General features: G+C 50.7%; 2 protein-coding genes across 4 annotated transcripts; one reads left to right on the forward strand and one right to left on the reverse strand.

The window, feature by feature from the left end:
- Positions 1–10,531: 10,531 nt before the first annotated feature.
- On the forward strand, positions 10,532–16,401 carry PRR15L (proline rich 15 like). The gene is made up of 2 exons (XM_003278724.4): positions 10,532–10,758; positions 15,105–16,401. The coding sequence occupies exon 2, from the start codon at positions 15,134–15,136 to the stop codon at positions 15,443–15,445; it is 312 nt and encodes a 103-aa protein (XP_003278772.1). The 5' UTR covers positions 10,532–10,758; positions 15,105–15,133; the 3' UTR covers positions 15,446–16,401.
- A 2,650-nt stretch (positions 16,402–19,051) lies between these two features.
- On the reverse strand, positions 19,052–26,813 carry PNPO (pyridoxamine 5'-phosphate oxidase). 3 transcript variants are annotated; one of them, XM_003278723.4, is made up of 7 exons: positions 26,524–26,813; positions 24,921–25,045; positions 23,624–23,723; positions 22,729–22,782; positions 22,352–22,480; positions 21,961–22,031; positions 19,052–21,740 (listed from the first exon to the last, which is right to left on the reverse strand). In XM_003278723.4, the coding sequence occupies exons 1-7, from the start codon at positions 26,659–26,661 to the stop codon at positions 21,572–21,574; spliced, it is 786 nt and encodes a 261-aa protein (XP_003278771.2). In that variant the 5' UTR covers positions 26,662–26,813; the 3' UTR covers positions 19,052–21,571. The 3 variants fall into 3 exon arrangements, with proteins under 3 accessions (XP_003278771.2, XP_012359097.2, XP_004092739.2); XM_012503643.2 differs by lacking the exon at positions 26,524–26,813 and adding an exon at positions 26,286–26,430 and having other exon boundaries at positions 20,942–21,740; XM_004092691.3 differs by lacking the exon at positions 22,352–22,480 and having other exon boundaries at positions 20,942–21,740; positions 26,524–26,785.
- Positions 26,814–27,188: the final 375 nt, after the last annotated feature.

The following is a 27,188-nucleotide window of genomic DNA, read 5'->3' on the forward strand; positions in this document are numbered from 1 at the left end:
TCAACATGGTGAAACCCAGTCTCTACTAAAAATACAAAAATTAGCTGGGTGTGGTGGCGTACGCTTGTAATCCAGCTACTCAGGAAGCTGAGGCCGGAGAACTGCTTGAACCCGGGAGGTGGAGGTTGCAGTGAGCCGATATTGCGCCACCGCACTCCAGCCTGGGCGACAGAGTGAGACTCCATCTCAAAAACAAAACAAAAACAAACAAAAAACAAACAAAAACAAAAACCATCCTGGCGTAGTGGTGCATGCCTGTAGTCCCAGCTACTCAGCTACTCGGGAGGCTGCGGCGGAAGAATCACTTGAACCTGGGAGGCGGAGGTTGCAGTGAGCGGAGATTGCGCCACTGCACTCCAGCCTGGGCAACAGAGTGAGACTCCATCTCAAAAAATATATATATATATATGTCATATATGATCATTATTATTATAGAACAGATTGAAAAACTGCTCTGAAAATGGCTCATAGGGCTGAACTAAGGGCCTTTTCAGGGATCTTTCATGGGAATTTGGCTCCCATCTGAGTCAGCCTGACTCAGGCTGTAGGAATTGCTCAGGCTCCTCCATGATTAAACACACACTTAACTGGGCCCCAACTATGTGCTCGGGGCTCTCTGGGACATCTCAAGAAGCAAGGCACTGCCCTGCCCTCAAGGTGTATCTATCTCTCTTCCTTGAACCAACAGGCTGGGCAGAACAGGACAGGGTGGGTCTGGAAGACCCAGCCCAGGTGAGTTGACGGAAGCAGGGACCACCAGAACTTCAGCCCCACCCACAGCTCCCCAAGGTGACTCACGGGGAGCAGAAGGATGTTTGAGAACAGTTCTACCCAGCTACTGACTCCAGGGAGGCTGTTCCAAAGCCAGAGGCTCTGGGAGAGAAGCTGCCTCTGCTGACTGCAGAGGCTCTGGGGGAGAGCCTGCCAAAGGCACATGCTTCTGTGTTCCCAAAGAGTGTAAGAGCATGGGCCTTTGGTGGGTTTCTGCACTTTTCCAAGGCCACAGGGAACTTCAGGGCCTGTGGGCATATAAGCACATAATTTGTCTGGCATCCAGGGCATCGACTCTATCTCCTTCAGGAGACTTTAGTCATCAGGGCTCTCAGCAGCTAGAAGGAGGCAGAGAGAGGTATGGTAGGTTTCTGACCAGGAATCTCTCAGTTTTCTGCTGATTTAGCAGATGGGACCCTGGGAGAGGGGCAGCACATGTAGAGAGGTGAGGAGGATATACCAGGGCTGTGCCAGCTTTGGACAAGGAAGCACAGAGCCCCAAGGCACCGTGTAGGCAGCCTGCCTTGCCATCCATTATTGTTGTTGTTAGCTTGCTTATTACGTGATAAACATGCCCACGTGCCAGTGTAGATCTAAATGTTTTACAAGCCTTATCTAATTTGATTCTTCTAACAACCTTATAATGTGGGTACCATCATTAACCAGATTTTAAAGGCAAGGAAGCCAAAGATTAATTACGTAACATGTTGAAAATCATCCAGTGGGCCAGGTGCAGTGGCTCACGTCTGTAATCTCAACACTTTAGGAGGCCGAGGAGGGTGGATCACAAGGTCAGGACATCGAGACCATCCTGGCTAACACGGTGAAACCCCATCTCTACTAAAAACACAAAAAATTAGCTGGGTGTGGTGGCACGTGCCTGTAGTCCCAGCTACTCAGGAGGCTGAGGCAGGAGAATCACTTGAACCCAGGAGGCGGAGGTTGCAGTGAGCCGAGATCGCGCCACTGCACTTCAGCCTGGATGACAGAGCAAGACTCGATCTCAAAAAGAAAAAAAAAAAGGGAAAGAAAATCGTACAGATCATACAGTGGGCTGGGTGCAGTGGCTCACGCATCTAACTCAACACGTTGGGAGGCCAAGGAGGGTGGATCACCTGAGGTCAGAAGTTTGAGACCAGCCTGGCCAACATGGTGAAACCCCATCTACTAAAAATACAAAATTAGCTGGGCGTGGTGGCTCATGCCTGTAATCTCTGCTACGCGGGAGGCTGAGGCAGGAGAATCCCTTGAACCTGGGAGGCAGAGGTTGCAATAAGCCAAGATTGTGCCACTGCACTCCAGACTAGGAAACAGAGAAAGACTCAAAAAAAAAAAAAAAAAAAGGAAAATCATACAGTGGGTAGTTGGTGGGGCTGGAATTCAAACCCAGGCCTGTTGGGCTACCCAGCCTACATTCTTCTTTGTGTGATGTGCCTTTGCTTCTCCTGCACCCCTGCCTGCCCCTTTGGCTCAGCCAGAACAGCTTCAGGTCTCTTCCTCCCTTGGGCCTGATTCCTGTTTTCTCCCCAGTTGTTGTGCCAGAAGCTTAGAACTCCCACCCCTGCAGGCCCTGCCCCTTTCCAAAGTTCATTCTTACCACACCCCATTCTGGGAAAGGGAGCCCATTACTTATCCTCCTGCAATATCCATAAAAAGAAGGCTTACTTTTGATATTCAAATAACTCATTTATTTTATCTGCTATATTTTTATTACTTTATGGTCTGTGTGTTTGCTCACAGCCACACTGACTATTGGGTGTGGTGTGTGTGCCTGTGTGTGTGTGGTGTATCTGCCTGCTAGGCTGGAAGCTCTGGAAACATAGCAGCCTTGGGCCTCTTGCTGCCTGGAGTGTAACCACTGTGTTGCTTTTTTCTTTCTTTCTTTCTTTCTTTCTTTTTTTTTTTTTTGAGACAGAGTCTCACTCTGTCACCCAGGCTGGAGTGCAGTGGCGCGATCTCAGCTCACTGCAACCTCCTCCTCTCGGGTTCAAGCGATTCTCCTACCTCAGCCTCCCAAGTAGCTGGGATTACAGGTACGCACCACCATGCCTGGCTAATTTTTGTATTTTCAGTAGAGATGGGGTTTCACCATGTTGGCCAGGGTGGTCTTGAACTCTTGACCTCGTGATCCGCCCACTTTGGCCTCCCAAAGTGTTGGGATTACAGGTGTGAGCCACCATGCCTGGCATGTTGCTTTTTTCAGTCTGTCTCCCCACCTAGTCTGCAAGTACCTGTGGGCTGGGAAGCCAAAGCAGACTTGTTAAGCACACTTAACCCTGGCCACTCATGCCCTCCTGGCCACCTCATCCCTCCACCTTTGTTAGTCTTCTGGGGAAAAAGAACTCCCTGGGTGGCTTCATGAAATGGGTCCTGTGTATCATCTTGTAAGGATGCCACTGTATTTCACTATTTCACTATGCTTATCATGGAAGGGGGTGGGAATCTAATTTGCTAAGAGAAGGGAAACCAAGGATACTACCAAACCACCCATCCATTCACCTCTTTTCCAATGGAGTTCAACTTTATGCACCCTGAGCACCTTATCACGAAGACACAGTCCTAGGCCTCAAAGGAAGTAGCAGTATGTTGAGTGAGAGGCCCGCCACTTTCCAAATCCCATGACGGCATCTCCAGAGTGTGTCGTCACAGAGTGTGAGAGTACTGTGCTCACGCATAGAAGGTGCTCAAAAAAATCTATACAAAGCAAATAAGAGGCACCTGTAATCCCAGCACTTTGGGAAGCCAAGGCAGGCAGATCACCTGAGGTCAAGAGTTTGAGACCAGCCTGGCCAACATGGCAAAATCCCATCTCTACTAAAAATATGAAAACACAGAAAATTAACTGGGTGTGGTGGTGCCTGCCTGTAGTCCCAGCTACTTGGGAGGCTGAGGCACAAGAATCACTTGAACCCAGGAGGCAGAGGTTGCAGTGAGCCGAGGTCGTACCACTGCACTCAGCCTGGGCAACAGAGCAAGACTCAGTCTCAAAAAAAAAAAAAAAGCAAATAAGAGGTCCACTCAGAGATGCTCAGAGTGCTAAGGGAACAGAAAGAAGGAGACAGAGTACCCAACTCAGCATGGGAAAAGGCAAAGGAGAAGGACAGAACACCACCAGAGCAGGCTCTTAGGAGAAGTAACATTTGAGCTGAGTCTTGCAAGATGGCATGAATTGTAATAGAATGGAGAGGAGAGAAAAGAGGAAGCAAGGTGACAGGTGTCATTCTGGGAAAAGGGAAAAGCAAGGACAAAGCCCAGAGGTGAGAGAATGGCTGTTCCAGAAGGAAGAAGTTTATTATGGGAGCATGGATGTTTATGGGGAGAATGGAGAGAAATTAGGTTGAAGAGACAGGCAAAGGGAGATCTTGAAGAAACTTCAGGTCCATTATAAAGGGTTGAAATTTAATTCCGTAGGTTAGGATTCCCAACCAATGGGCAAGCAGGTCCCTGGAAAGCTGTAGAATTATGCAAAGGTGGGAAGATCACTTGAGCCAAGGAGTTTGAGGCTGCAGTGAGCTATGACTGTGCAACTGTATTCCAGCCTGGGTGACGGAGGGAGATCCTGTCTATAAAAATAATAAATAAATAAATAAAATAGAATTATGCAAAGGTACCAGGGATCCATAAATGCATTGATTTTTTTTTTAAGTCAGTGGATTCTAGAAAGACAACTCTCATATGATGAGATGGAGAAATTTTTCTACATTGAAAAAAATGATAATTTTGGCTGGGCATGGTAGCTTACACCTGTAATCCCAGCATTTTGGGAGGTTGAGGAAGGAGGATCACTTGAGTCCAGGAGTTGAAACCAGGCTGGGCAACATAGTGAGACCCTGACACACAAAAAAAAAAAAAAAAGAGAAAAAGAGAGAGAGAGAGAGAGGAAGGAAGGAAGGGAAGAAGGAAGGAAAGATCATTTCAGAGAGCATGACCAATAAATGTATGAAAAGATGTCCAACCTTACTAGAAACAAGGTGTCTCGTTTCCTGGGGCTGCTGTAACAAATCACCACAAACTGGGTGGCTTAAAACAATAGAAATTTACTCTCTCACAGGGCCAGGCTCAGTGGCTCAAGCCTGTAATCCCAGCACTTTGGGAGGCCAAGGCGGTTGGATCACCTGAGGTCAGGAGATCGAGACCATTCTGGCTAACACGGTGAAACCCCGTCTCTACTAAAAATACAAAAAATTAGCCGGGCGTGGTGGCGGGCGCCTATAGTCTCAGCTACTTGGGAGGCTGAGGCAGGAGAATGGCGTGAACCCGGGAGATGGAGGGTGCAGTGAGCCGAGATCGCACCACTGCACTCCAGCCTGGGCGACAGAGAGACTCTGTCCCAAAAAACAAAAAACAAAAAAAAAAAAGAAAGAAATTTACTCTCACAGTTCTGGAGGCTTGAAGTCTGAAATCCAGGTGTCAGCATGGTTGATTCCTTGCAGAGGAGATGCTGTTTGTGCCTCTCTCCTGGCTTCTGTGGCTGCTGGCAGGCCTTGGTGTCTTTGGCTTGCATGTACCTCCATTGTCACATGGCCTTCATTGTCACATGACATTCTTCCTGTAAGGACACTACTCCCCAGCCTTAGGGCCTACACTAACCCAGGATGACTACATCTGAAAACCACATCTGGAAACCCTAGTTCCAATGCAGGTCACATTCTGGGGTTCTGAGTGGACGTGAATTTTCGGGGACACTATTCAATCCAGTACACTAGGGAAATGCAAATATAAAGGACATGGGCAGGGTGTAATGGTGCACACCTGTAATCCCAGCACTTTGGGAGGCCGAGGTGGGCGGATCATCTGAGGTCAGGAGTTCCAGACCAGCCTGTTCAACGTGGTAAAACCCCGTCTCTACTAAAAATGCAAAAATTAGCTGGGTGTGTTGGTGCCCACCTGTAAGTCCAGGTACTCGGGAGGCTGAGGTGGGAGAATTGCTTGAACCTGGGAGATGGAGATTGCAGTGAGCCAAGATGGCACCACTGCACTCCAGCCTGGGAAACAGAGCGAGACTCCATCTCTAAATAAATAAATAAATAAATAAATAAATGACATGAAGAAGACCACTTCACTTCCATCATACTGGTAAAAATGGAAATGTCTGTGTCATGGGTTGCATTCTACAGAAGTAGGTGGTGGTTTGGGGGGCAAGATGTTTATTAGGAATCATTTCTTGTGAGAGGAACCAGATGGAAGCAGTGCTGGGCAGAGGCAGAAATCCAACTGCACTGCAGGCCCAGCAAAGCTTTAGTCAATGTGGTGGGGGCCTCTGAGTGAATATTGCCCCGAGAATGTCCTTCATGGGGTTGAAATAGCTGGGCTTTTATATCCCTAGAAGTATGCTGCTCCAGAATGGTAGCCCTCGGGCAAGGTGGCTTTCTGTCGCTGAGATAGACCTTGAAGGAGCTGATGGCCAACTACTGACCATACTCCTGTGACCCGGCAGCAAGTCCTTCCCTGAGAAAGGATGTAGGAAGCACACTTATGCCTGACAATACAGAGAGGTGGTCTGAATGAAGAACGTGGAAGGCTGAAAAATGATCCCTCCAAAGATAACCATGTCAAATCTCCAGAAGCTATGAGTGGGACCTTATTTGGAAAAAGCCTCTTTGCACATGTGATTATGTTAAACTTCTTGAGATGAGAGAATCCTGGATCATCTGGGTGGACCCTAAATGCCATCCCAAGTGTCCTTATAAGTGAGAGGTGGAGGGAGTTTAGCCAAACCCACGGAAGTGAAAACAAAGGAGGCAGAGATTGGAGTGATGTGGCCACAAGCCCAGGAGTGCCTGCAGTCACCAGGAGCTTGGAAGAGTCAAGGACAGGTTCTCCCTGGAGCCTCCAGAGGGATCACAGCACTGGCAACTCGTTGGTCTTGACCAGTTAAACTCATTTCTGACTTCTGACTTACTGGATAGGTCAGACGAATCCATTTCTGTTGTTTCAAGCCATGGAGTTCATGGTAACTCATGGCAGCCACAGGAAACGAATGCAAACAGCAACAGGAAAATTGCTGAGGGGGTGCAAATGGGTGTACTCGGTTAGAGAATCCACCTTAACGGGCAGCTATGGGGATCAAGAGTTCACACCTATGGAACATTTGGAAGAGTGCCTGGAACACAGTCCTCCTAATATTGGCTGCTCATACCCCCACTCCCTGCTGAGATCTCCTTGAAGGGAATGCCTCGCACGAAAACAAGGAGAAAGCCCCTCCAATGGCAGCCCCACCACCCATCTCAGGTCAGAATGCAGCTTCTGCCTGCCCCCGCCTCCCCACTGCACCTGGCGTTAGCCCACCAGAGACTGATCTTTGGTCTTGCCCCACCTGTCACCTCCACCAGGCTGGACGCCCCCAGGATCTCCAATCTCCTGGCCTTCCAGAGAACGGGGAGAGCTGAGGAGAATGGCAGCACCTCTCTTCTCCCTGTTTTAGGGAAGAAATATTCCTGAAGCCTAGATCTACTTGCTGGGCAGAGGTCAGCAAAATGGGATGGATATGCCAGGCTGATTAGATTTGTAATGCAAGGGGCCCCATGGTTGTTCACCCCAAAAGGGCACCAAGGTCCTTGGGGCTCCCTTAGGTGAATTTAACTTGCTTTACTCAACAAGAACACATTTCTGAAAACGTGCACACTGCATGTATATAGCATGTTACACTTAAACCTAGTTTTAGGAAGGTGTGCTTAAAGGTGAATTTTTTTTTTTTTTTTTTAACACAGAGTTTTACTCTTGTTGCCCAGGCTGGAGTGCAATGGTGCAGTCTCACCTCACTGCAACCTCCGCCTCCCAGGTTCAAGCGATTCTCCTGCCTCAGCCTCCCGAGTAGCTGGGATTACAGGCATGCACAAACATGCCTGGCTAATTTTGTGTTTTTAGTAGAGATGGGGTTTCTCCATGTTGGTCAGACTGGTCTCGAACTTCTGACCTCAGGTGATCTGCCTGCCTCAGTCTCCCAAAGTGCTGGGATTACAGGTGTGAGCTACTGCGCCTGGCCAAAGGTGAAAATTTTTATAAAGCAATAAAGTGGCCTGTACGTGAGGAGTTATATTCGTAGCTCACAGCCTTATCTCAAACTTTCCTCCCAGCCCTGCTCCTCCCAGAAATAAATGCCCTGAAGGCCAGGGGTTGTGCCTGACTTCCCAGGCTGGCCCCTCCCTGGTAATGCGCTAGGTCGTCACACCTGCATCTGGTCCTGGTGGCACTTGGGAAGGGAGAGCCACAGGTGGGCCTGCCATGGCACTTATGGGGGCTCCTTCTCGAGTGTAGAGCCAAAAGAACAGGAATCTGCTCCCCTGGGCTCAGACATCAGAGAGGCTGGATCTCCGAGGCACGGGGAATGAGTACCTCCAGGGCAAGCCCTTTCTTTTATGGTTGGGGAACGGGGACCTGACTCTGAGTTACTGTCCTTCAGACCAAAGCCCATCCCACTAGCCTTCTGGTCTCTTCCCAACACCTGAGCTGGAAGGAGTTTTTGTCTTCTGAACCAGATATCCACTCTGAGTAGACCAGGCTTTTATAGAAAGTGACAGATCTAGGAGGCTGTGGGCACCTTTCTGGGACAGCTGTGTGTCCTTTGCACTAGAGGCAGGGGACCTTGCAAAATTATATCCTTCAACTAGAATCAACCCCCAGGGAGATGATAGCATGTCAGCAAGCCAGCTGTGGCTGGAACCACAAGAAGGCAAATAAATGGGTTTTCTTGCACTACCTGCCCCAGGGAGAGTGGGACAAAGCAATTGGCTACATTAAGTTTCTCTGGATAAAAACAATGTTTCTGTTTCTCATTTGTGTTTTCAAGCTTGCATAAGTACCTATTGTATGTCCCGTCTGGATCAGTGATACATAATTCTGGGCTCTAAGAGCTAAAAGTCTATAAGTGGAAATCAATCATGGTATATATATCGTGTTAAATAGAAGTATATGAGCAGGTTCTATGGGAACACAGAAGGGGAAACAAGAAAACTCCTGGCGGGGTGGGAGGTGTGATCATTAATTCAGTTATAAAGGGATGAAAAGGAGTTTGTCTTGGGTCACACAGGTGATGGGGAGGACATTGTTACCCAAGAGCACAGCCAGCACTCCTAATCTCACCCTTCTAAGGCAGCCTCTTGCCTACAAAGGCAGGCAGAGAAGGGCCTAGTGTTCAGGGAGAGTTGGCAGGGGTGGGTGGGCACGAGAGGAGGCTGCAGAGGCCCCATCCTAGGAGAGCCAGGCCAAGCGGGTTCTGCTGTGGGCTGTGGGGAGGCTTTGGAGGACTGCCCACCCAAGGACATTTTAAGGGAAGGGGGGCTATTTCAGATGGAGAAGAATACAAACCCAAGAGGCCATCAGAAGCTGGAGTGAGTGGAAGCAGGATTGGAGATGGGGGACAACTTTAAGAGTTGGTGAGCTGGGATTTCAAATGTAACTTAGAGGGAGAGCCAGGGAAAGGGGGAATTTTATGCCTTTTCTCTACCCCGTGCCTCACTCTTTGCCTGACACGCACACCCGGTCCATGGAGGAAGGTAGCCAGTGGGTGGATTGGACACCTAAGCTGGTAGCACTGGGCCCAGGAAGTGGCAGAGACACTGAGTATGTAGCAGATGTTTTCCACTCTCCAGCGATGCCCATCCGAGGGGAGAGAGAATGCTAGCGCAAATAGGACAGGCCACCTCCGGGTGGCTGCAAAACAACGCTCCCCAAGCATGGAGCCATCTGCAAGAGCAGCCCTGGCTGAGGGCTGCACACAGGCTTGGCCGATGGTGGGTTTGCAGGGGCAGTGAGACTGCAGATCAGTGAGGATGATGGCCCCTGTGCGCACACACTCTACCCCTGTCCCCAACCGTGTGCCCATCCCCTGCCTTCTTGCCTTTCCTTCTCTTCCAGCCTCACTAGGGACCCATCGCTCCTTTCCTTGAGAACTTGCTCCAGGTTTTGCCAACTTTATAATACCCAGGAAGGCCCTTTCAATAGACTGCTGGACATCTGGGAGGAGTTGAAGCCAGTGGCACTTTGCTAGTGGGGAGACTGTCACAGGTCTCTTTGAGAGTCTGATAAAAGTATAATCTATGCAGAAAAAGCAATGCCCCTCTGCCCCCAAACATGGAATTCTGCATAAGACCTCAAGGGCCTTGAAGCCCACCTCCAAGCAAAGTGGGAGAGCGATGAGGATGTTTGAGGTTTTGGTGGGTCTGGAGAACCTGGCCCGAGGGAAGGCTGTGCCCTTTTTTTTTCTCCCTAGGGAGATTTCGAGGAGGGGCTCTTCAGGTCAGGAGGAAGCCACAGCCCCCAACCCAGTCCCCACTTTGAGGCTTCAGGCAGGGGAGGGACAGCCTGGGAACCGGTCTGCCAACCAGTTTAACCGGGACTGGTTTCGACTCAGGGAGTTCAAAGGAAGCTGGGGTGCACCCCGTCCTACCCAGCCTGCCAATGGAAGCAGCAGCCCTTAACTCTTTCCTGGTTGTGCCCTGGGCAACATCCAGGTGGTGGTCCGTGCTAGAGAGGGGTCTGTGCCTCCTCAGAAGATGAAATGGTTGGGGTGACCTTGGCTATAGCTGGGGAGTGCAACCAGACACCCAAGAGTGGGGAAACTGAGCGAGAGCCTCCTGTGGTTCCTGACCCCAGATCTCCCTTGGGATTCCCTCCTCCTGCATGGCGGTCCCTGGAGAACCCTGGCTTCTGGGTGGATGCAGGGGCGCTGGGATTGGATTTCTGGCTTGATGAATATTCATCAGCTTGAGCCGGCCTCTGCTTCTGTTTACTTAGCCGGGAGGGGCTGGGTTTCAGGTTCACCTTGACTCCAGGAGCTGCAGCAGAGCAGGTACCAGCTCCTGCACCTGTTTCTCTTGCACCTGACGTGCAGCTGCTTCTACCCACCTCTCCTGGCTGAGCCTTGCCTGATACAGCACCCCGGAGGCACCACTTCCTTCCCGAGTCTCACCCTCCCAGGCAGCTCCTACACTCAACTGCTTCTCTAGGAAAGGTCTCACCTCCAGCCTGGAGCAGTCGGGATTACAGGTACAGGCAGAGGGCTGGTGGGTGGGGAAACCAAGGCATAGACCCCAGTCAAAGCACCTAATTCTGCCTCCATGGCTGACAAGCCCAGCAAGAAAGAGGAGCCCAGGCCTCTAACCTGGTCTCCACTCAAGACTCAGCCCACTGGCCTCTTGGAGTCAGTCCAGGCCTCAAACAGAGCTCCTGCTGAGTAGTTTTCTGTTAACCCTTGCTGAACTGGAGCCCACCCTTCTGACCCCCCAGTCTGGAGCATTTTTCCAGCAGTCTGGTAGGAACATCTCCCCATTCCTATCCAGGGTACCCCTGTCTCATCCTGCAGGCCCCCTAAGTGCCATCGGGGCCCTGCAGAGGGATGGGGGAGGGAATTCTGGGGTTTTGTCTACAACATATTAGCTGACTTGCTTCCCCTATCTGTCCCCCTGCCCCTCCACCTCTGCCCCAGTCAATGGTTAACTTGACCCAGCTCAGGAGGGGCCTGGCTCAGTCTGGGCAAAGCCCTTCAGAGCAGCTCACAGAACCCAGCTGGGATGGAGGGGCCTGTCCTGGGACACCCATGTGCATGCTATAGCGCTGGACACCAAAGACGGGGTGGCAGGCTGTCCCATGAGGCCCTTCACGGCCCCAAAGCTTTGCAAACAGCAGAGGTGAAGCTGGCATCCTCAGGGGCTGATTTCCATCATCCCTGGATTGCAGGGCCCCAGGGCAAGGGCCCAGCCCTTAGCTTGGCCAGCTCAGGAACCTGCACGAGTGAACTGCAGGGCCCACCATGTGTCACCAAATGCTGGGTCTGTTTGAAGTCCCAAGCACCTGCCCCCACTCCCCCAACCCCTCTCAGCCCTCTGTGATGAGGCACAGGCAGGCGGCTGTAGATATCTTGTTCTTTGCAACTTTGAGAAACTGGGAAGTTTGGATATCACATCACCTTTTTTGTTTGCTTGTTTTTAAAGCAAATCAGACTTTACACGATCTTTTATGATGACTACTTACAGATCCTACAGCTGGGTTATTTTGTAAAACAAAGAATAGTCCGCTAATTTTTCTGGTTTGCAAACTCAGATTTCCATGTCAGGCTTGTCTAATGGGGCAAACACCTGCTTACTGGTGCCCACATGTCCTCCTGGGCAGAAGAGACAGGAAGGCCTGGCAAAAAGAGTATTCTCTTTTGTTGTTGTTGTTGTTTTTTGAGACAGAGTCTCACTCTGTAGCCCAGGCTGGAATGCAGTGGCATGATCTCAGCTCACTGCAACCTCTGCCTCCTGGGTTCAAGGTATTCTTGTGCCTCAGCCTCCCGAATAGCTGGGACTACAGGCATACGACACAACATCCGCTTAATTTTTTGTGTTTTTGTATTTTTAGTAGAGATGGGGTTTCCCCATGTTGGTCAGGCTGGTCTTGAGCTCCTGGCTTCAAGTAATCCTCCTGCCTCAGCCTCCCAAAGTGCTGGGATTATAGTTTGAGCCATCGCACCTGGCCTCTGGCAGAGTATTCTAGAGAGACCAGAGTACAAGGCTAGGATGCAAGGGCACCAGAGCTGATGCCTTGTTGGAGGCCCCAGGGCAGGGCACAAGGGCTGTTCCCATCTCTACAGTTTGCTGACAAGTTCCTCGTGATCTGTGGCTCCCTTTACGCCAAGGAGAGTTAAGCCCCAGGTTTGCCAACTTGAAATGCCTGTTAAAACAGGTGAATTTTAACGGGCACAGGCGAAGCCCTTTTCTCTCTAGAGCTAGAAAATCTGGTGGTTATGATAGTCTCAGGAGCTGGATCTTCTGTTCTTCCATTCCCCAAGTTCCTTGGCAGCCCCAAATGGGCAGTGGTGGGGCTGTGGGCCTCATTCCAGACAAGGCAGTGACTCGGGCACCCACAGACCAAGCAAGTGCCCTGTTCCTCCTTCTCTGCTCTCCCCCACCTCCTTCCAGAAACCCATTCTGGAACACTAAGTTCTGTACAAGGCTGTGCTAAGCCCAGGTGGGGCAAGCTGCCAAAGCAAACCTCTCAGGCTGTCCCTAGGTGTGCTCACCTCTCCAGGGTGCCCTGGAGGTATTTATCGAGCCCCTCTCACCGCTCCTTCACTTTCTGAGTGGGAGCTGCACAAGATCTCCCCTTAGTTTCTTTTGCTGCTTGACAGCTAAAGGGACAGAGCTGGCAATGTGGGAGCTGCTTCCCAGTCAGAGAGGTGGGAAGGAATTCACTGGCTGTGTGCTCTGAGGGAGGGGGTGGGGAGCAGGAGACCAGAGCAGGAGGGGTATGGATGCAGGCATTCAGCTCGTCGTAAAACCTAGGCCTGTATCGTGCTCTCCTCTTTCCTAAGTTTGATATGCCCCCCCCACCCCTAAAATAATCTATATGTACATTATGGAAATTCCAGATCAGAAAACTAGAGAAGAGAAAGCATTCTCTACTCCTGCATAAAGAAAGGCACTATTGGGCTGGGCGCTTTGGCTCACACCTGTAATCCCAGCACTTTGGGAGGCTGAGGCGGGCAGATCGTCTGAGGTCAGGAGTTCGAGACCAGCCTGACCAACATGGAGAAACCCCATTTCTACTAAAAATACAAAATTAGCCGGGTGTGGTGGCGCATGCCTGTAATCCCAGAACCTGGGAGGTGGAGGTTGTGTTGAGCCGAGATCATACTATTTTACTCCAGCCTGGGCAATAGAGCAAGATTCTGTCTCAAAAAAAAAAAAAAAGAAAGGCACTATTAATCATTTGGAGTGTCTTTCTGGCCTTTTTCAAAAATGCAGTGAACACCTCCAGTTTTTAAAAGGAGGTGATACCCTCTAGCTTTCTGGTATACACTGGCTGCGCCGTCCTTCCTGGGAGCTTTCACAGCCGGCAGCTAGGCATCCTGAGAACATGACCACCGACCTCACCAGTCATCAGTGTTCCTCTACCTGTTCTGTCATTGATCTTCCTTCATCTAGCAGACTGTCATCTGCTTCTATCTTACATACCCCAGCTATCAATGATATCCAGGCAACCTCCTCTCCCAGAAGTTCCGCTATCTCAGACAGTACTTTTGTGGAAATTAGTCAAAGATTGAGGCCCCCAGGGAACGCAGCTCCATGGCAGGGCACATGGCCTGTGAGCGGAGAAGCCTGGATTTCAGCCCCAAGCCCCACCCTGAAAGGTACAACCTGTGATGACCATGTCTTCCCTGTACTTCTGGGATCCTTCTAACTGCTTTCTGCCTTTTTAGCTCCCCTTCCAACCCCTGTCCTTGTGGAAGCTTGGTGGGGAAAGGGAACCATCCCTTAGTAATTATTTCCATTATCATAAGTTTTACTTTGCAATGCATGGTTACCTCTGTGGGCAGGGATTAACAGTAGAGCTAAATGCTAGCGCTGGATGGGATGGGTGAGGAAACTGAGGCCCAGAGAGGTGGTAGCTTGCCAGGTCATGAGGCTAGGACAGCCCCCAGGACTTCCCACTCCCAGCCTGAGGTTCTGACTCCTGCCTTAGGAACAGCCCAGCAGCTACTTTAGCCCTGCTGGTCACCACTGGGAAGTTCAAATTGCTTGGAATGTCACTAATTATATTTAATTTTGTAATGAATTCCAAGCAAAATGCACAGGGCGTTTCCCTCCCTATGCTACCAGTCAATGGTCTGCCCATGCCTGGCAGCAGGGTCTGGTGGTATAGTGGGAAGTTTGGAAAGAGCATCAAAGGCCTGGATGCTGTGTGACTCAGGCAAGCTGTCCACCTGCCTGTGGCCCTGAGGGGCCTGGCAGGAATTACCTCAAAGCTCCCGACAACCCTGCAGGGCAATGTTGTGTGCCTGTCCCACTGCCTCTCTGTCTGGCAAGTGGCTTCCCTGTCTTGACCTTGACTTTGACCCTTTTCTTGTCTCACACTCTCCAAAAGCAATTGTGTCACCCCACTGACCTGAATCTTGGGTTTATTCAGCCCTACCTTAAATTCTTTCTTTAATTCTTCTTCTTCTTCTTTTTTTTTTTTTTGAAACAGTCTCGCTCTGTCACCCAGGCTGGAGTGCAGTGGTGTGATCTCAGCTCACTGCAACCTCTGCCTCCTGGGTTCAAGTGGTTTTCCTGCCTCAGCCTCCCGAGTAGCTGGGATTACAGATGCGTGCCACTACGCCCAGCTAATTTTTGTATTTTTAGTAGAGCCGGGATTTCACCACGTTGGCCAGGCCTGTCTTGAACTCCTGGCCTTAGGTGATCCACCTGCCTTGGCTTCCCAAAGTGCCGGGATTATAGGCATGAGGAACCATGCCCAGCCCTTTCTTTAATTCTTAAAACAGCCCATGATTAGGAGTCTGCAGCAAGCTGGTCCAAAGGCACCCACCCCCTTTTCCCACTGACTCCTTTGTCTCCCCCACCCTGCTCCAGCAGAAAGCCCCACCCTTGGCTTAGGCAGCGCCATGACGACTGAAATTGGTTGGTGGAAGCTGACTTTCCTCCGGAAAAAGAAATCCACTCCCAAGGTGCTGTATGAGATCCCTGACACCTATGCCCAAACAGAGGGAGATGCAGAATCCCCAAGGCCTGACACTGGAGGCCCCAACAGTGACTTTAGCACCCGCCTGGAGAAGATTGTGGACAAGAGCACAAAGGGCAAGCACGTCAAGGTCTCCAACTCAGGACGCTTCAAGGAGAAGAAGAAAGTGAGAGCCACGCTGGCAGAGAACCCTAACCTCTTTGATGATCACGAGGAAGGACGGTCATCAAAGTGAAGGGCTGAGGAGGGTGCTAGCACCTCCTGGCTCCCTGCCATCAGCCAGATCTGAGACAGGACCTTGCCACGCTGGCCTCTTTGGCCATAGCTGAAGTTGCGGGGGCAGTTGATACCTGCTGGCAGGAAATGGCTGGTTTTTAGGTTTGTATTTATGTGCCTCCACTTTTGTAAGGCCTGGGAGATCCCAGGGTCCTCCACCCTCCCCCTGACCACATACAAAGGCACTCTAGTTCAAGGGTGAAAACTCTCACCCAGGAGGAACAGCCCTCCTTGAAGCAATGGCAGGGCCAGCAGGGAGGTGGGCATGGCAGGGAATGGAGAGAGTGAGCCAGACAGACTTCACCTCCTTACTGGACACAGGGTCAAGGGCGAGTTTCAATTGCTGCTCCCTTTACTTTCTCTACCTGTGACTACTCCCTGGACCAATCCTGAGGAGGGCACATTTTCCAGAAGCCACGTGATAGGGGCTGGTTTCTGTGGAGCCAGAGGCAGAGACACTAAACTTGAGCTCACCTCCTAACACCGGCAGTAAACTTCCTGGAACTTTGCCCTCAGGTATGGAGGGGGCAGAGGACCCTGGCACTCTGTTAGGGTGCTGTAGAAGACTAGATTGATGGTAGTTTGGCCTGTTGGTTCCTGTTTTGGCCATGACTTTTGCAGGTGGCAAGTCACACACCCTCGAAGGGAAGTTACATGGGCCAAATTGGGGGAGTGGGTGGGGAATTTTCTCCTCTCCCTCCCCTACTATAATAGTATTTAAGACATATCAGCTCCAGAGATGAGTCCTGGAGCCTTGAATTTTGTTTAACAAAATAATTGTAGGTTTCTCTCTGTAATAACAACGCTGGAAAAGCAGAGAACCTCTTTTATGCTCATGTCTTGCATTTATTGAGATGACTGTTTCTCATGCCTTTATCTTCCTTCGTGTAAGTAAAGTGGACCTTTGTGCTCAAACTGTTCCTTTCAAGCTTCAGGAAGGGTTCCCAGGTGTGACAATGTAGGAACTGGGTCACTAATTTTTACCATCAAACTAGCCTTAGTATGGGGATGGGGGAGCAGAAGGAGCTAGTTACACCTCAGTGGTCAGTTCTCTCCAGTCAACAGAAAGGCCATCAGGTGCTCTAAGAGAGTAGGGCAGACCTTTGGTGATTGACCCCAAAGTTTCAGTGGTTTGGTTTGGGATTAAGATTCAAATTCTGGCTCTACCCCTTAGTAGCTGGGTGACCTTGGGAACATTTGCTTGTACTCTGAGCCTCAGTTTCCTCTTCTGTAAAAGGGGGCTGAAATAATACCTATCTCATAGGGAGTGGTCAGTATTAAGTGGCCTATGAGAGGTCGCATAGTAAGCTCTCAGTTTAATACTGGCTTCCTTCCCCCTTCCTTTATAAGGAACTCCACCATACCCCACAGCTTTGGTTTAAGAAAAAGGAGAAGGTGGGTATAGTGGCTCAGGCCTGTAATCCTAGCACTTTGGGGGCTGAGGTGGGAGGATTGCTTGAGCCCAGGAGTTTGAGACCAGCCTAAGCAACATAGCGAGACCCCATGCCTAAAAAAAAAACAACTAACAAACAAAAAGTAGCTGACTGTGGTGGCACATGCCTGTAGTCCTATCTACTTGGGAGGCTGAGGTGGGAGGATTGCTTGAGTCCAGGAGTTCAAGACTACAGTGAGCCATGATTGTGGCACTGCACTACAACCTGGGTGACAGAACTAGGTCTTATCTCTAGGAAAAAAAAAATTAATAAATAAGAGAGGCTGGGCACGGTGGCTCATGCCTGTAATCCCAGCACTTTGGGAGGCTGAGGCGGGCAGATCACCTGAGGTAGGGAGTTCAAGACCCACATGGAGAAACCCTGTCTCTACTAAAAATACAAAATTAGACGAGTGTGGTGGCACATGCCTGTAATCCCAGCTACTTGGAAGGCTGAGGCAGGAGAATCGCTTGAACCCAGGAGGCTGAGGTTGCGGTGAGCAGAGATAGCTCCATTGCACTCCAGCCTGGGCAACAAGAGCAAAACTCCATCTCAAAAATAAATAAATAAATAAGAAAGAGGAGAAAGCTGTCATTTTATGAGGTTAGGTCCAGCTCTTTCTCAAGCTGTAAGAGCTGGGAACTAAAAAAATGTTGGCCAAATCTCTGGAGCTCATGGTAGAAACACAGGGAGAGACCAAGGTGGCCACTAAACAATGTGGTCCTGTGGCTTCCAGGTCAGCTCCTGGCAGGCTGCTGGGCCACCTCACCCCAGGAGCTGTTGCTCAGGGAATTTATTACTGAAACAAACAGACCTATACAAGGGAGCCTTTGTTAGGGGCCTCACCCCGGCCAGGGGGACCTCAAATGATGAGTAAGGGAGACCAGGAGCTGGAGGGATGGAAGGCAGGCTCAGGGGTGCTGCCTTTCCCAAAGCCTCTTTCCCCCTACCCCTTCCCACTACACAGAATTTTCTAGGGTCTCACCAATTACTTAATCCATGAGGCCTCCACAGAGCATCTCAGACTTTCCCTACACTGCAGCCCTGCCCAGTGTTAATAGCTAACATTTATAGGGTGTTTATGGCAGGCGGCCCCTAGAACAAGTCCTCCCTAAGGTTGTTCATTTAATCCCATCATCACCTGAGACAGGTGCTGTCATTATCCCCATTTTTCAGACAAGTTGGCTGAGGCTTAGAAGTTAAATCACTCATCCTGGGGGCCAGGTGCTGGCAGTGGTACAGCTGGGACTGAAGCCAGAGCCAGCTTGTACATGTGACCACTGTCCCACACAGCCACCTTCCACTCTTGATTCTCATCTGCTACGGGAACAGGAAACTGAAGCTTGGAACAAATAAAAGCACTGACACCTTCTGCAGAAGGGGAAGTTGGGAGGGGAGGGAGCAACTTCTGGGTCTTAGGATCCTGGGAGGTGAGCATCACTTGAGGGGACTGGACAAACTCTGGAAGCAGTTGGATAAAGCCAACCAGCTTTGAAGCTGAGTGTCCCCTAAGACCCTAGACTACAGGCATCTCCCACATCCGCCCATTCTCGGTTTCCCTGAGGTGGGGGATAAGGATGGCCCCTGGGCCACCCACCTAAGGTTCTAGATAATACTGGCACTGTACTGCCAACTCCTCCAGTATCACCATTACCCCTCTGGGTGAGAGTATCCACAGCCCCTCTGCCCCTTGCATGCTGACCCCGGCTCCATCTTCTAGGTAAAGTCCACACGTTTCTAAGCTGGGGGGCCGGATGGATGTGGGGTAGGTACTAGAAGCCAGAGAGAGATCTGGCTGCCCAGGGAAGCAGAGTGAAGCCACTGCAAGTTTTCATGAGAACAGGGGAGGAGGAGGAACCGAGAGCGCAAATATGTGCGGGAACCGGGAGAGGCTACGGGTTATCGACCACAGTTTCACTGGGACGCGGCCCAAGCGGATGAAGCGGGAGGCAGGGGGAGGCCGGCTAGAAGTGGCTTTCACTGCCCGGAAGGGGCCGACCTTGGGTGGCGGGCTCCCCCTGCTGGACGTACTGCCTACATGGTGCAGAGAAGTGAGGGGGCAGGAAAGTCGCTTAAAGTCCCCAAGTCCCCGCCTTGGGGGTTGAGGGAGACCAGGCCGGGTTGAACATCAATAAAGTGCACGGCTGACAGGCTTTTATTACAGACTGGGGCAGTAATGGCTGGACAGAGAACGGAAAAGGAACATCTGAGACCAGGCTCAAAGCTAGGGGGATACACAACCTCCAATAACACAAGGTGGGTGCAGCACTTCTAGACACACACACAGACACACATACACTTACTCATGAACGGCACAGCCTACGGTACAAGAAATAGGGCAAGGTAGGTAAGGGCACCCGACACCCTCCTGCCTGCAGGGGGCCACAGGGTTAATGTGCCTTCCTGCACGCAGGCTTAAGAGGGATAAACAAGGAGAGGGCTGCCCTTGGAGAAGGCCTGCGGATAATAGTGACTGAGGCACAGGTCCATGCAGGGGAAGGAAGCACAGTTCACAGAGTGGCAAGCTCAATGCCAGCCAGTGCAAGCAACAGTCAGTTCTTTGATCCTGGCTTAGTCACAGCAAACATTTACCCAGCCTGGCTCCTCTCCATAGCCAGCAGGTTGCTTGCTCATCCAGTCTGCCCCTGGTCAGCTGGCTTGTGCTCAAGGAGAACAAACACAGTTCAGCACAGGACTCAGCTGAGGGTCACTAAAGGATCACAGACTGTGAGGGTGGGAGGTCATGGTTTAGAGGTTCAGTCTAGTGTAGCTGATCACCTGGGGTCTAGTGAAAATGCAGGGTCAGATTCAGTGGGTCTGGGGTCTGAATCTCTAAGGCGCTGCCAAGTGATGCTGATGCTCCTGGCTTGTGGACCACCCTGTGTATAGCAAAGCTCTAGACCAGGAGGTCTCAACCTTGGCTGCACAGAATTCTCTGGAGAGCTTTTAAATTTCCCAGTGCCCAGGCTGCACTCATATCATAGTAGAGACAGGGTTTTGCCATGCTGGCCAGGCTGGTTCAATCATCTCTGAGGGTGGGACCCAGGCATCAGGGTTTTTTAAGCTCCCCAGGTAATTCCAGTATGGGGGAAAAACCAATGATCTAGGAATTATCAGCAGAAGTGGGGAGTAAGGAAAGCAGATATGTGAGTAGTCTGAAAAACATAATCTCTATAATCATTTAATTTTTCTTTTTGGAAAATGTATGTATACATACACACAGTTTCCATAAACAAGCATAGATAGTAAAGCTGATTAAAATCTTCCTGTCCTATTGGTACCAGCACATGAAGCCCTTCTACAAAATTCCTGACTGACTGGGAATAAAAATTCCTAGTGACAGCCCACTCCTTCTCAGGCAGGTATGATTGTTTGAAATCTCTCCCAATATTGAGATGAAACCTGCTTCCCTGTAACTTCCTTGTAATTCTGTGGGTCCCTTGTAGCCACAGAGAAGGCAGCAATCAATAGAGGAAGTGCTATAAAAATATACTATCCTGGCCGAGTGTGGTGGCTCATGTCTGTAATCCCAGCACTTTGGGAGGCCAAGGCGGGCGGATCACTTCAGGTCAGGAGTTGGAGACCAGCCTGGCCAACATAATGAAACCCCATCTCGCTGGGTGTGGTGGTTCATGCCTGTAATCCCAGCACTTTGGGAGGCCGAGGCAGGTGGATCACAAGGTCAAGAGATGGAGACCATCCTGGCCAACATGGTGAAACCCCGTCTCTACTAAAAATACAAAAATTAGTTGGCCGTGGTGGCATGTGCCTGTAGTCCCAGCTACTTGGGAGGCTGAGGCAGGAGAATTGCTTGAACCTGGGAGGCAGAGGTTGCAGTGAGCCAAGATCACGCCACTGCACTCCAGCCTGGGCAACAGAGTGAGACTCCATCTCAAAAAAAAAAAAAAGAAAAGAAAAAAAAGTCCTATCCGTAAATGAGTTAGTTAAGTTGTAAGCAACAGAAATAGATTCTAGCTAGATTAAGTCAAAAAAAAAAAAAAAAAAGAGAGAGAGAGAGAGACTTTACAGAGATAGTGGGGTGTTTCAAGGCAGGGGGAGGAACTGCACAGCCCAGACCTGGGAGGGAGGGATCCAGGGAAGGAGAGATCCTGGGAATTGCAATAGCAGCAGGCAGAGGCTGTTGGTTCCTATTGTTTCCTGGCTGCTGTGAATGACTTGGCTTCAATGACTCCCAAGGTTCTGGATCTCTCCAGTTCAGCTTTCAAATTATTGACAAAACAATCTGATTGGCCAGGTTGGCTCAGGCGCATATGCTGGGACTAAGCTTTGGCCAGTATGACTCACATGGTAACAGACAGGGCTGCTGGGGCCCTCTCTGTCACCAGAAAGGGAGTCACACCGGCTGCTACCCCTAGAGGGAGCTATCCTAATCAATCATAGGCAAGGTCAAAAAAATAATTATGGAATTATTTTCCATTGGTGATTCTCTATGCCACCATTATACTCCACTTGACCAGCTAACTGAGAACCAGCTGAGTACAGAGAACTTAGAGGATTAGCTCTGAAGAGTCCTGAATATAAGGGGTAGGGAGGGAAATGGGTTGAGTTTAGAAAGAAGGGCCTGGGTCCCAATCCCACACCCTCTCTTGACACCTAGCCCTAGCTCCACTCTGGGCCAGCAGGTCCCAGAGTTAAGGTGCAAGTCTCTCATAGAGCCAGTCTTCCTCCCCGCGGTGGGTCATGGGCCCCAAAGGGGAATCTCCTGTGGGTAGGCCCCGCCGAAAGACTATCCGGTCATGCAGGCGGTTGGTTTGACCTTGCCAGAACTCCATCACCTGAGGGTACAGGACATAGCCACCCCTATAAGGAGAAGCAGAGGTTTCAGTGCTCTGTGGAGTTTTCTAGCCAGGTCACTCTCCCACCCTCACCCCTCATCCCAGGGCCTCTTGAAGGAAGTTGCTGGCATGCATGTGACAAGGGTGGCCAGGGAGGAGGAGATCTGTGATTCCCCAGGCAGGTGGCTTCAAGTAAACACAGGGGCCTGGTGTTCCTTCCTAGAGAACTACCAGATGTCACTCACCAGGATTTTGGCTTGGGCACCTCTTGATCCTGGTAGAGCTGTTCCAGTTCCTCATTTTTCTTTCTCAGATACTGTCCAGGGGAAGGAGTTAGAAGAAGGGCCAGGCCCAGTCAATGATTCATTAACAAGGACTTTCTGGGGATATGTGCTGGGGACATGGGTAAGCAGAGCAGACTGGCCTCTGTCCTCCAGGAGCAGTCAATGGGATGGCCAGATGGACAGAGGAGGCCTATTTCCCCTCTCCCTACCCCCACTTTCCCTTCTCACTGTCCTTTTCACTGTTTTCACTGGGCTGGAGAGATAGGAACCTGGCATCTCCTGGGAACAGCTTATCTCTGGGGATAAGCCAAAGCCTCCGCCACCTGGAGGACTACAGCGGAGCCCCACTCACCTCCCGATCAGGGATCACAGAACTCTGGTGGCTGACCACAGCCCCAATCTGGCTGCTCTTGGGGCGGGAGTGGAAGTAGCACTCAGCCTCCTCCTCGGGCAGCTTCTTCACAGGGCCTTCCACACGCACCTGCTCAGGGATGGCTCTGGGTGAATGGCGTTCAGTGCCACCTGCCCTCCCTACCAGCATAGGCCCTGTTCCTCTCTGCTCGATTGGCTGCCCCACCACTCTTGGCTCCAACTAACTGAGGGCTATTTTAGAGGCAGAGTGCCCAGCTGGGATGTTTGCCCAGTCTGGGGACCTTCACTAGACTTAATCATAAACTCAGGCCCTGCCAACCCAGCCCATCCCAGGCTGTCCTGGGAAAATTCACTCACCTGACGGTTAAGCGGCTCCCAGTAGAAGACAAGGGAAGCAAAGGGATTAGAGTCCTAGAAGTAAAAGAGAATCCACAGCCAGCCATCAGGACAGGGAGAGGAGGCCTCCAGCATGCAGGGAAAAGGCAGGAGAGCTGTAGTGTGCAGGTCCACAGCAGATGCATCCACCATAAGAGCTCATTTAAACCCTAAAAGTAGGCCTATTGTCACAGATACGGAGACAGGCTAAGTCACATGCCCAAGTTCCTGCAGTAAGTGGTGGAGCTAAGTTTAAGCCAGTCGGACTCCAAAGTGAGACTGGGTGATTTCTCTCACCCACAGATTTATGAGTCTTGAGAAATGCATGCTTGGCTGGCATGGACTTAGGGAGGTTTACTCATTTTGGATTCATTCACTGAATGCACGCGAAGTGCCCACTCTGGGTCTTGCAACAGGAGACATGCGGGGGATACAGCAGAGATAAAACAGAGCAGCCTCCACTCCTACAGAGCTTACTGTTGAGCAGAGGAGACAAATATCAGTTACATAATCACCCAAATAAATACTCAGTTCCAAACTGAAGAAAAAGACAAAAAAGAAAGTTGCAAGTTATAATGGCAGCAAACAGCATGAGGGGCTGAGTCTGAGTCAGAGTCAAGGAAGGCCATCCTGAGGAGGTAACACGTGGGCTGAGATCTGAAGGAACAGGTCATGGCTGATGGGGTGAGGCTGGTTAGAAAGGGCATTCATTCATTTATGGCAGAGAGCAGAGCAAGTGCCAAGGCCTCATGGCAGGAGGGCACCTGCACACAGACAGCAACTAGACTGGGGGGTGGGGTGGCATGAAAAGGTGACTGAGGAGGCAAGAGCCAAACCCTGCAGACCCTGCGAAAGATTACTAGCTCTTTTCACTCACCAGCTCTTTTCCTTTTCGACTCTCAAAGTTAGTGAAGAAGCGGAAGCCATCTTTCCCAAAGCCCTTCAGTAGCAACATGCGAGCAGAGGGTTTTCCATCTCTAGGAGCAAACAGCAGAGCACTGTGGTCAGAGCCTGCTTCGATGCTCTGGTTACAGTCCCTCTCCCCAAAGGATGTCTCAGCACCCCCTCCAGCTGCACCCCCTTTATTGGGCTGTCAGGCTGCCCCCTCCCATGTGCTCCTGGGGATTTGTCCTAGAGGTACCACACCACAGCCTGGGGCCCTGTTATGGGCTGAATTGTGTCACCCCAAACCCCTATGTTAAAGCCTTAAACCCCAATGTGACTGTATTTGGAGACGGCGACCTTATGGAGGTAATTAAGGTTAAGTAAGGTCATAGGGGTGGGGCCCTAACCCAGTAGGACTGGTGTCACTGTAAGAGAAGAGACACTTCAGAACCACCTCCCTTGCCCTCCACAACACACACACACACACACACACACACACACACACACACACACACACGGGAAAGGCAGTGTGAGGACATGGCAAAAAGCAGCTGTCTGCAAACCCCAAGCAGAGGCCTCATCAGAAACCACCCCTTATGGCACCTTGATCTTGGACTTCCAGCCACCTGAACTATAAGGAAATAAACTCCTGTTGTTTAAGCTATCCAGTCTATAGTAACTTGTTAAGACAGCCCTAGCAAATTCATAAGACCCTAAGGGCAGGGACTAACAATAATGCAATCATCCCATGCTTCAGGATCATAGTGGTGCTATGAGATCAGCTCCTCTGCTCAGAGCTCTGGGAGATATCCACTCACACAGTACAAGAGCACTGACTTCAAGGCCTTGCACTTTAGCAAGGAGAATTGAATAACAGGCTAATACAAGTGATGTCTCAAAGGGCGTATGATTATCAAAGGAATGATATAGTCAAGTACTGTGCTAGATTTCGAGAGAGAGACAGAGCTTCACCAGGAGAAGTAGCTCCTGAATGGCAGACGGGGCTTGGGTAGATGGGGAGATGAGGGAGGCAAAGGGTTGTGTGTGGATGTATCAAGGGCAGAAATGAACAAGGCACTGCAATTTTATCACTGAAATGTAATTTTGTGGTCTGGTCTTTGGTTTACAGGTAAGGACACAGGCCCAGAGAGGACAAGTATCTTGCCTAAAGCCACACAGCACGTTAATAACAGAGCTGGAACCATAAAGTTGGCAACCAGAGTTGAGAGCTTCATGAGCTTCCTAGTTCATATGTATCCACCCAAAGAGGGGCCCACGGCCATGCCCACCTGGTAGAGGTAGCCAGACACATGGCATTGGCTTCCCCTATGTCAGGACACTGAACAGCCTCCTCAAACCAGGCAGCAAACTGTTTCACTGGGTCAAGGGAGGTCAGATGAGTCTCCTCAAATGCCTAGGAAGGGAGATTTATTTCATTTAATAAACATATATAGTGCTTACTATGCATCTGGCACTGTTCTAGTCACTTTTCAAAAATCAACTCATTTAGTCCTCATGACAATGACCTTAAAATAAAAAATAGTATGCGGTAAGAAGATTCTGTGCCCTATTTTACAGGTGAGGAAACAGGCATAAAAAGGTCAGACAACTTGCTGTCCCACAGCTAGTGATGGATAAATCAGGGTTACATGTCATGGGTGTCAAAACTGTCTGTGCATCAGAATCACCTGGGGAGCATAAAAAAAACTTTCTGGGCTCCACCCCCATAATTTCTCATTCAGCAGGTCTGAGGCTTCATCAAAAACTGCATTTTTATTTACTTATTTATTTTTTTTAGACAGGGTCTCACTCTGTCACCTAGGCTGGAGTGCGGTGGTATGATCTCGGCTTACTGCAGCCTCAACTTCCTGAGCTCAAGCGATCCTCCAATCTCATCCTCCCAAGTAGCTGGAATTACAGGCACGCTCCAACACGCTCGACTAATTTTATTTTTTTGCAGAGACAGGGTCTCACTATGTTGCCCAGGCTGGAAAAACTGCATTTTAAACAAGCATTTCTAGAAATGACCACGTGCAACCAGATTTGGCAACCAGGGCACTGGAACCCAATTCCTAAAAGCTTCTCTTGGTTCCCCTCCTGAGAAGGGAAAAGGAAAAGAACTTTCCAGTGGTCAGCAGAAAGTACTGAAGGCAGTAAGCTAAGAGCTTTCTCCTCCCCTCCTCCCTGAGCTAGTCGCCTTCCCCCATATTCCACTTACTTTTTTTGTCAAACAGTTTGTAAGCTGTTTATCACTGTACCCACCTAAAGAGGGGCCCATGACCATGCCCACCTGGCATAAGGAGGTTTGGGTGACCCCAAAACCTCCTTGCCCCAGGCGGTGGCCCCAGAAGCCCTGAGGGGCTGGTTCCTCCTACTCCCCTCCCCCCAGTAGATGACTCCGAGGACCCCTCTTCCCCCACCCTTGAGGGAGGCCCAGCACAGTCCTGACATCCATCACATGAACCCCTGATTCATTCATCACTAGCTGTGGGACTGAGCAAGTTATCTGACCTTGCTACCTGTCGAGTAGCAGGGTTCTAAGCACTTTACAAACATCTAAGACCATAACATACCCGTGAGGCAGGTACTATCACTTCCCAGATGAGGAAACTGAGGATTCCAACCCAGGCAGGCTCCAAAGTTCGAGCTCTTACCCATTACGAAAGGCTGCCTTTTGAACCCATCTTCATTTGCGTTTCCCTGGAACTCCTCCCCTGGTGGGATGTCTTTGAAGCGCCTTTTTCCCACGGGGGGTGATCTCCAAACCTCCTTGCCCCACCAGGTGGCCCCAGAAGCCCCGAGGGGCTCCTCCTACTCCCCTCCCCGCTGTAGATGACTCCGGGGACCCCTTTTCCCCCGCCCCTGCAGGAGGCCTGGCCCTGGCGGCGGCACCTCTCGGTCCCCGCGGTAACTCTTGCGCATGGGTCCCAGGTCCATGGCAGCACTGCGACCACACAGGTGACTGAGGTAGCCTGGCCACTCGGTAGGTCGCCCGAACGTCGCGGTGACGCCCCGCAGCCAGCACGTCATGGGGGCCGCCGGCCACGTGACCCGGCTGTGGCCCGGCGCTGGGTTCCTTTGAGTTCGGAACCAATTTCTCACCCTGGACTTCTACCCCGGGGAAGGAAGGATTTGCCAGTCCCCCAACCAAGCTAACAGGTCCTAAGTCCTCGGAGCCAATGAGTTTCCAGGATCGGAGGAGGGAGACAGAAACGGAGAGGTCATTGGTTGGAGCTTTTCGGTAAAGAGGCCAATTAGAACGAGAACAGAGGAACCCAGCCGCCAATGGGTAGCGCCTTTGGGGGCGGGAGCAGAGAGACAAGGAAATGCTGTCGCCGCTGTTAACACGCACGTGGAGGTTGGTTAAAGGTATAGGAGGATCTCTTGCAGCCCAGGCGGGGCGGAGGATGTGTCCCGGGGGCTTGAGAGGAGTAGTCAGTATTAAGTGGATGGCCCACAGTAGGTGCCTGTAGGCGAGCTTAGGGCAGGAAGTACCCCCTGGGAAGGGAGACTAGTGGAATGGGAAAAGAAAAATGGAAAATGGAATTAGGGGCCAG

This window comes from Nomascus leucogenys, unplaced genomic scaffold (genome assembly GCF_006542625.1).
Source record: "Nomascus leucogenys isolate Asia unplaced genomic scaffold, Asia_NLE_v1 Super-Scaffold_258, whole genome shotgun sequence".
Classification (NCBI taxonomy): domain Eukaryota; kingdom Metazoa; phylum Chordata; class Mammalia; order Primates; family Hylobatidae; genus Nomascus; species Nomascus leucogenys.

What these genes read in the sequence shown, in the direction of transcription:
- PRR15L (XM_003278724.4), top strand. Translation starts at nt 15,134, where the DNA reads ATGACGACTGAAATTGGTTGGTGGAAGCTGACTTTCCTCCGGAAAAAG.
- PNPO (XM_003278723.4), bottom strand. Translation starts at nt 26,661, where the DNA reads ATGACGTGCTGGCTGCGGGGCGTCACCGCGACGTTCGGGCGACCTACC. An exon ending in GTCGAAAAGGAAAAGAGCTG is followed by an intron (nt 22,783 to 23,623) that starts GTGAGTGAAAAG and finishes TTTTACTTCTAG; the next exon opens with GACTCTAATCCCTTTGCTTC. An exon ending in GTGCCCAAGCCAAAATCCTG is followed by an intron (nt 21,741 to 21,960) that starts GTGAGTGACATC and finishes TTCTCCTTATAG; the next exon opens with GGGTGGCTATGTCCTGTACC.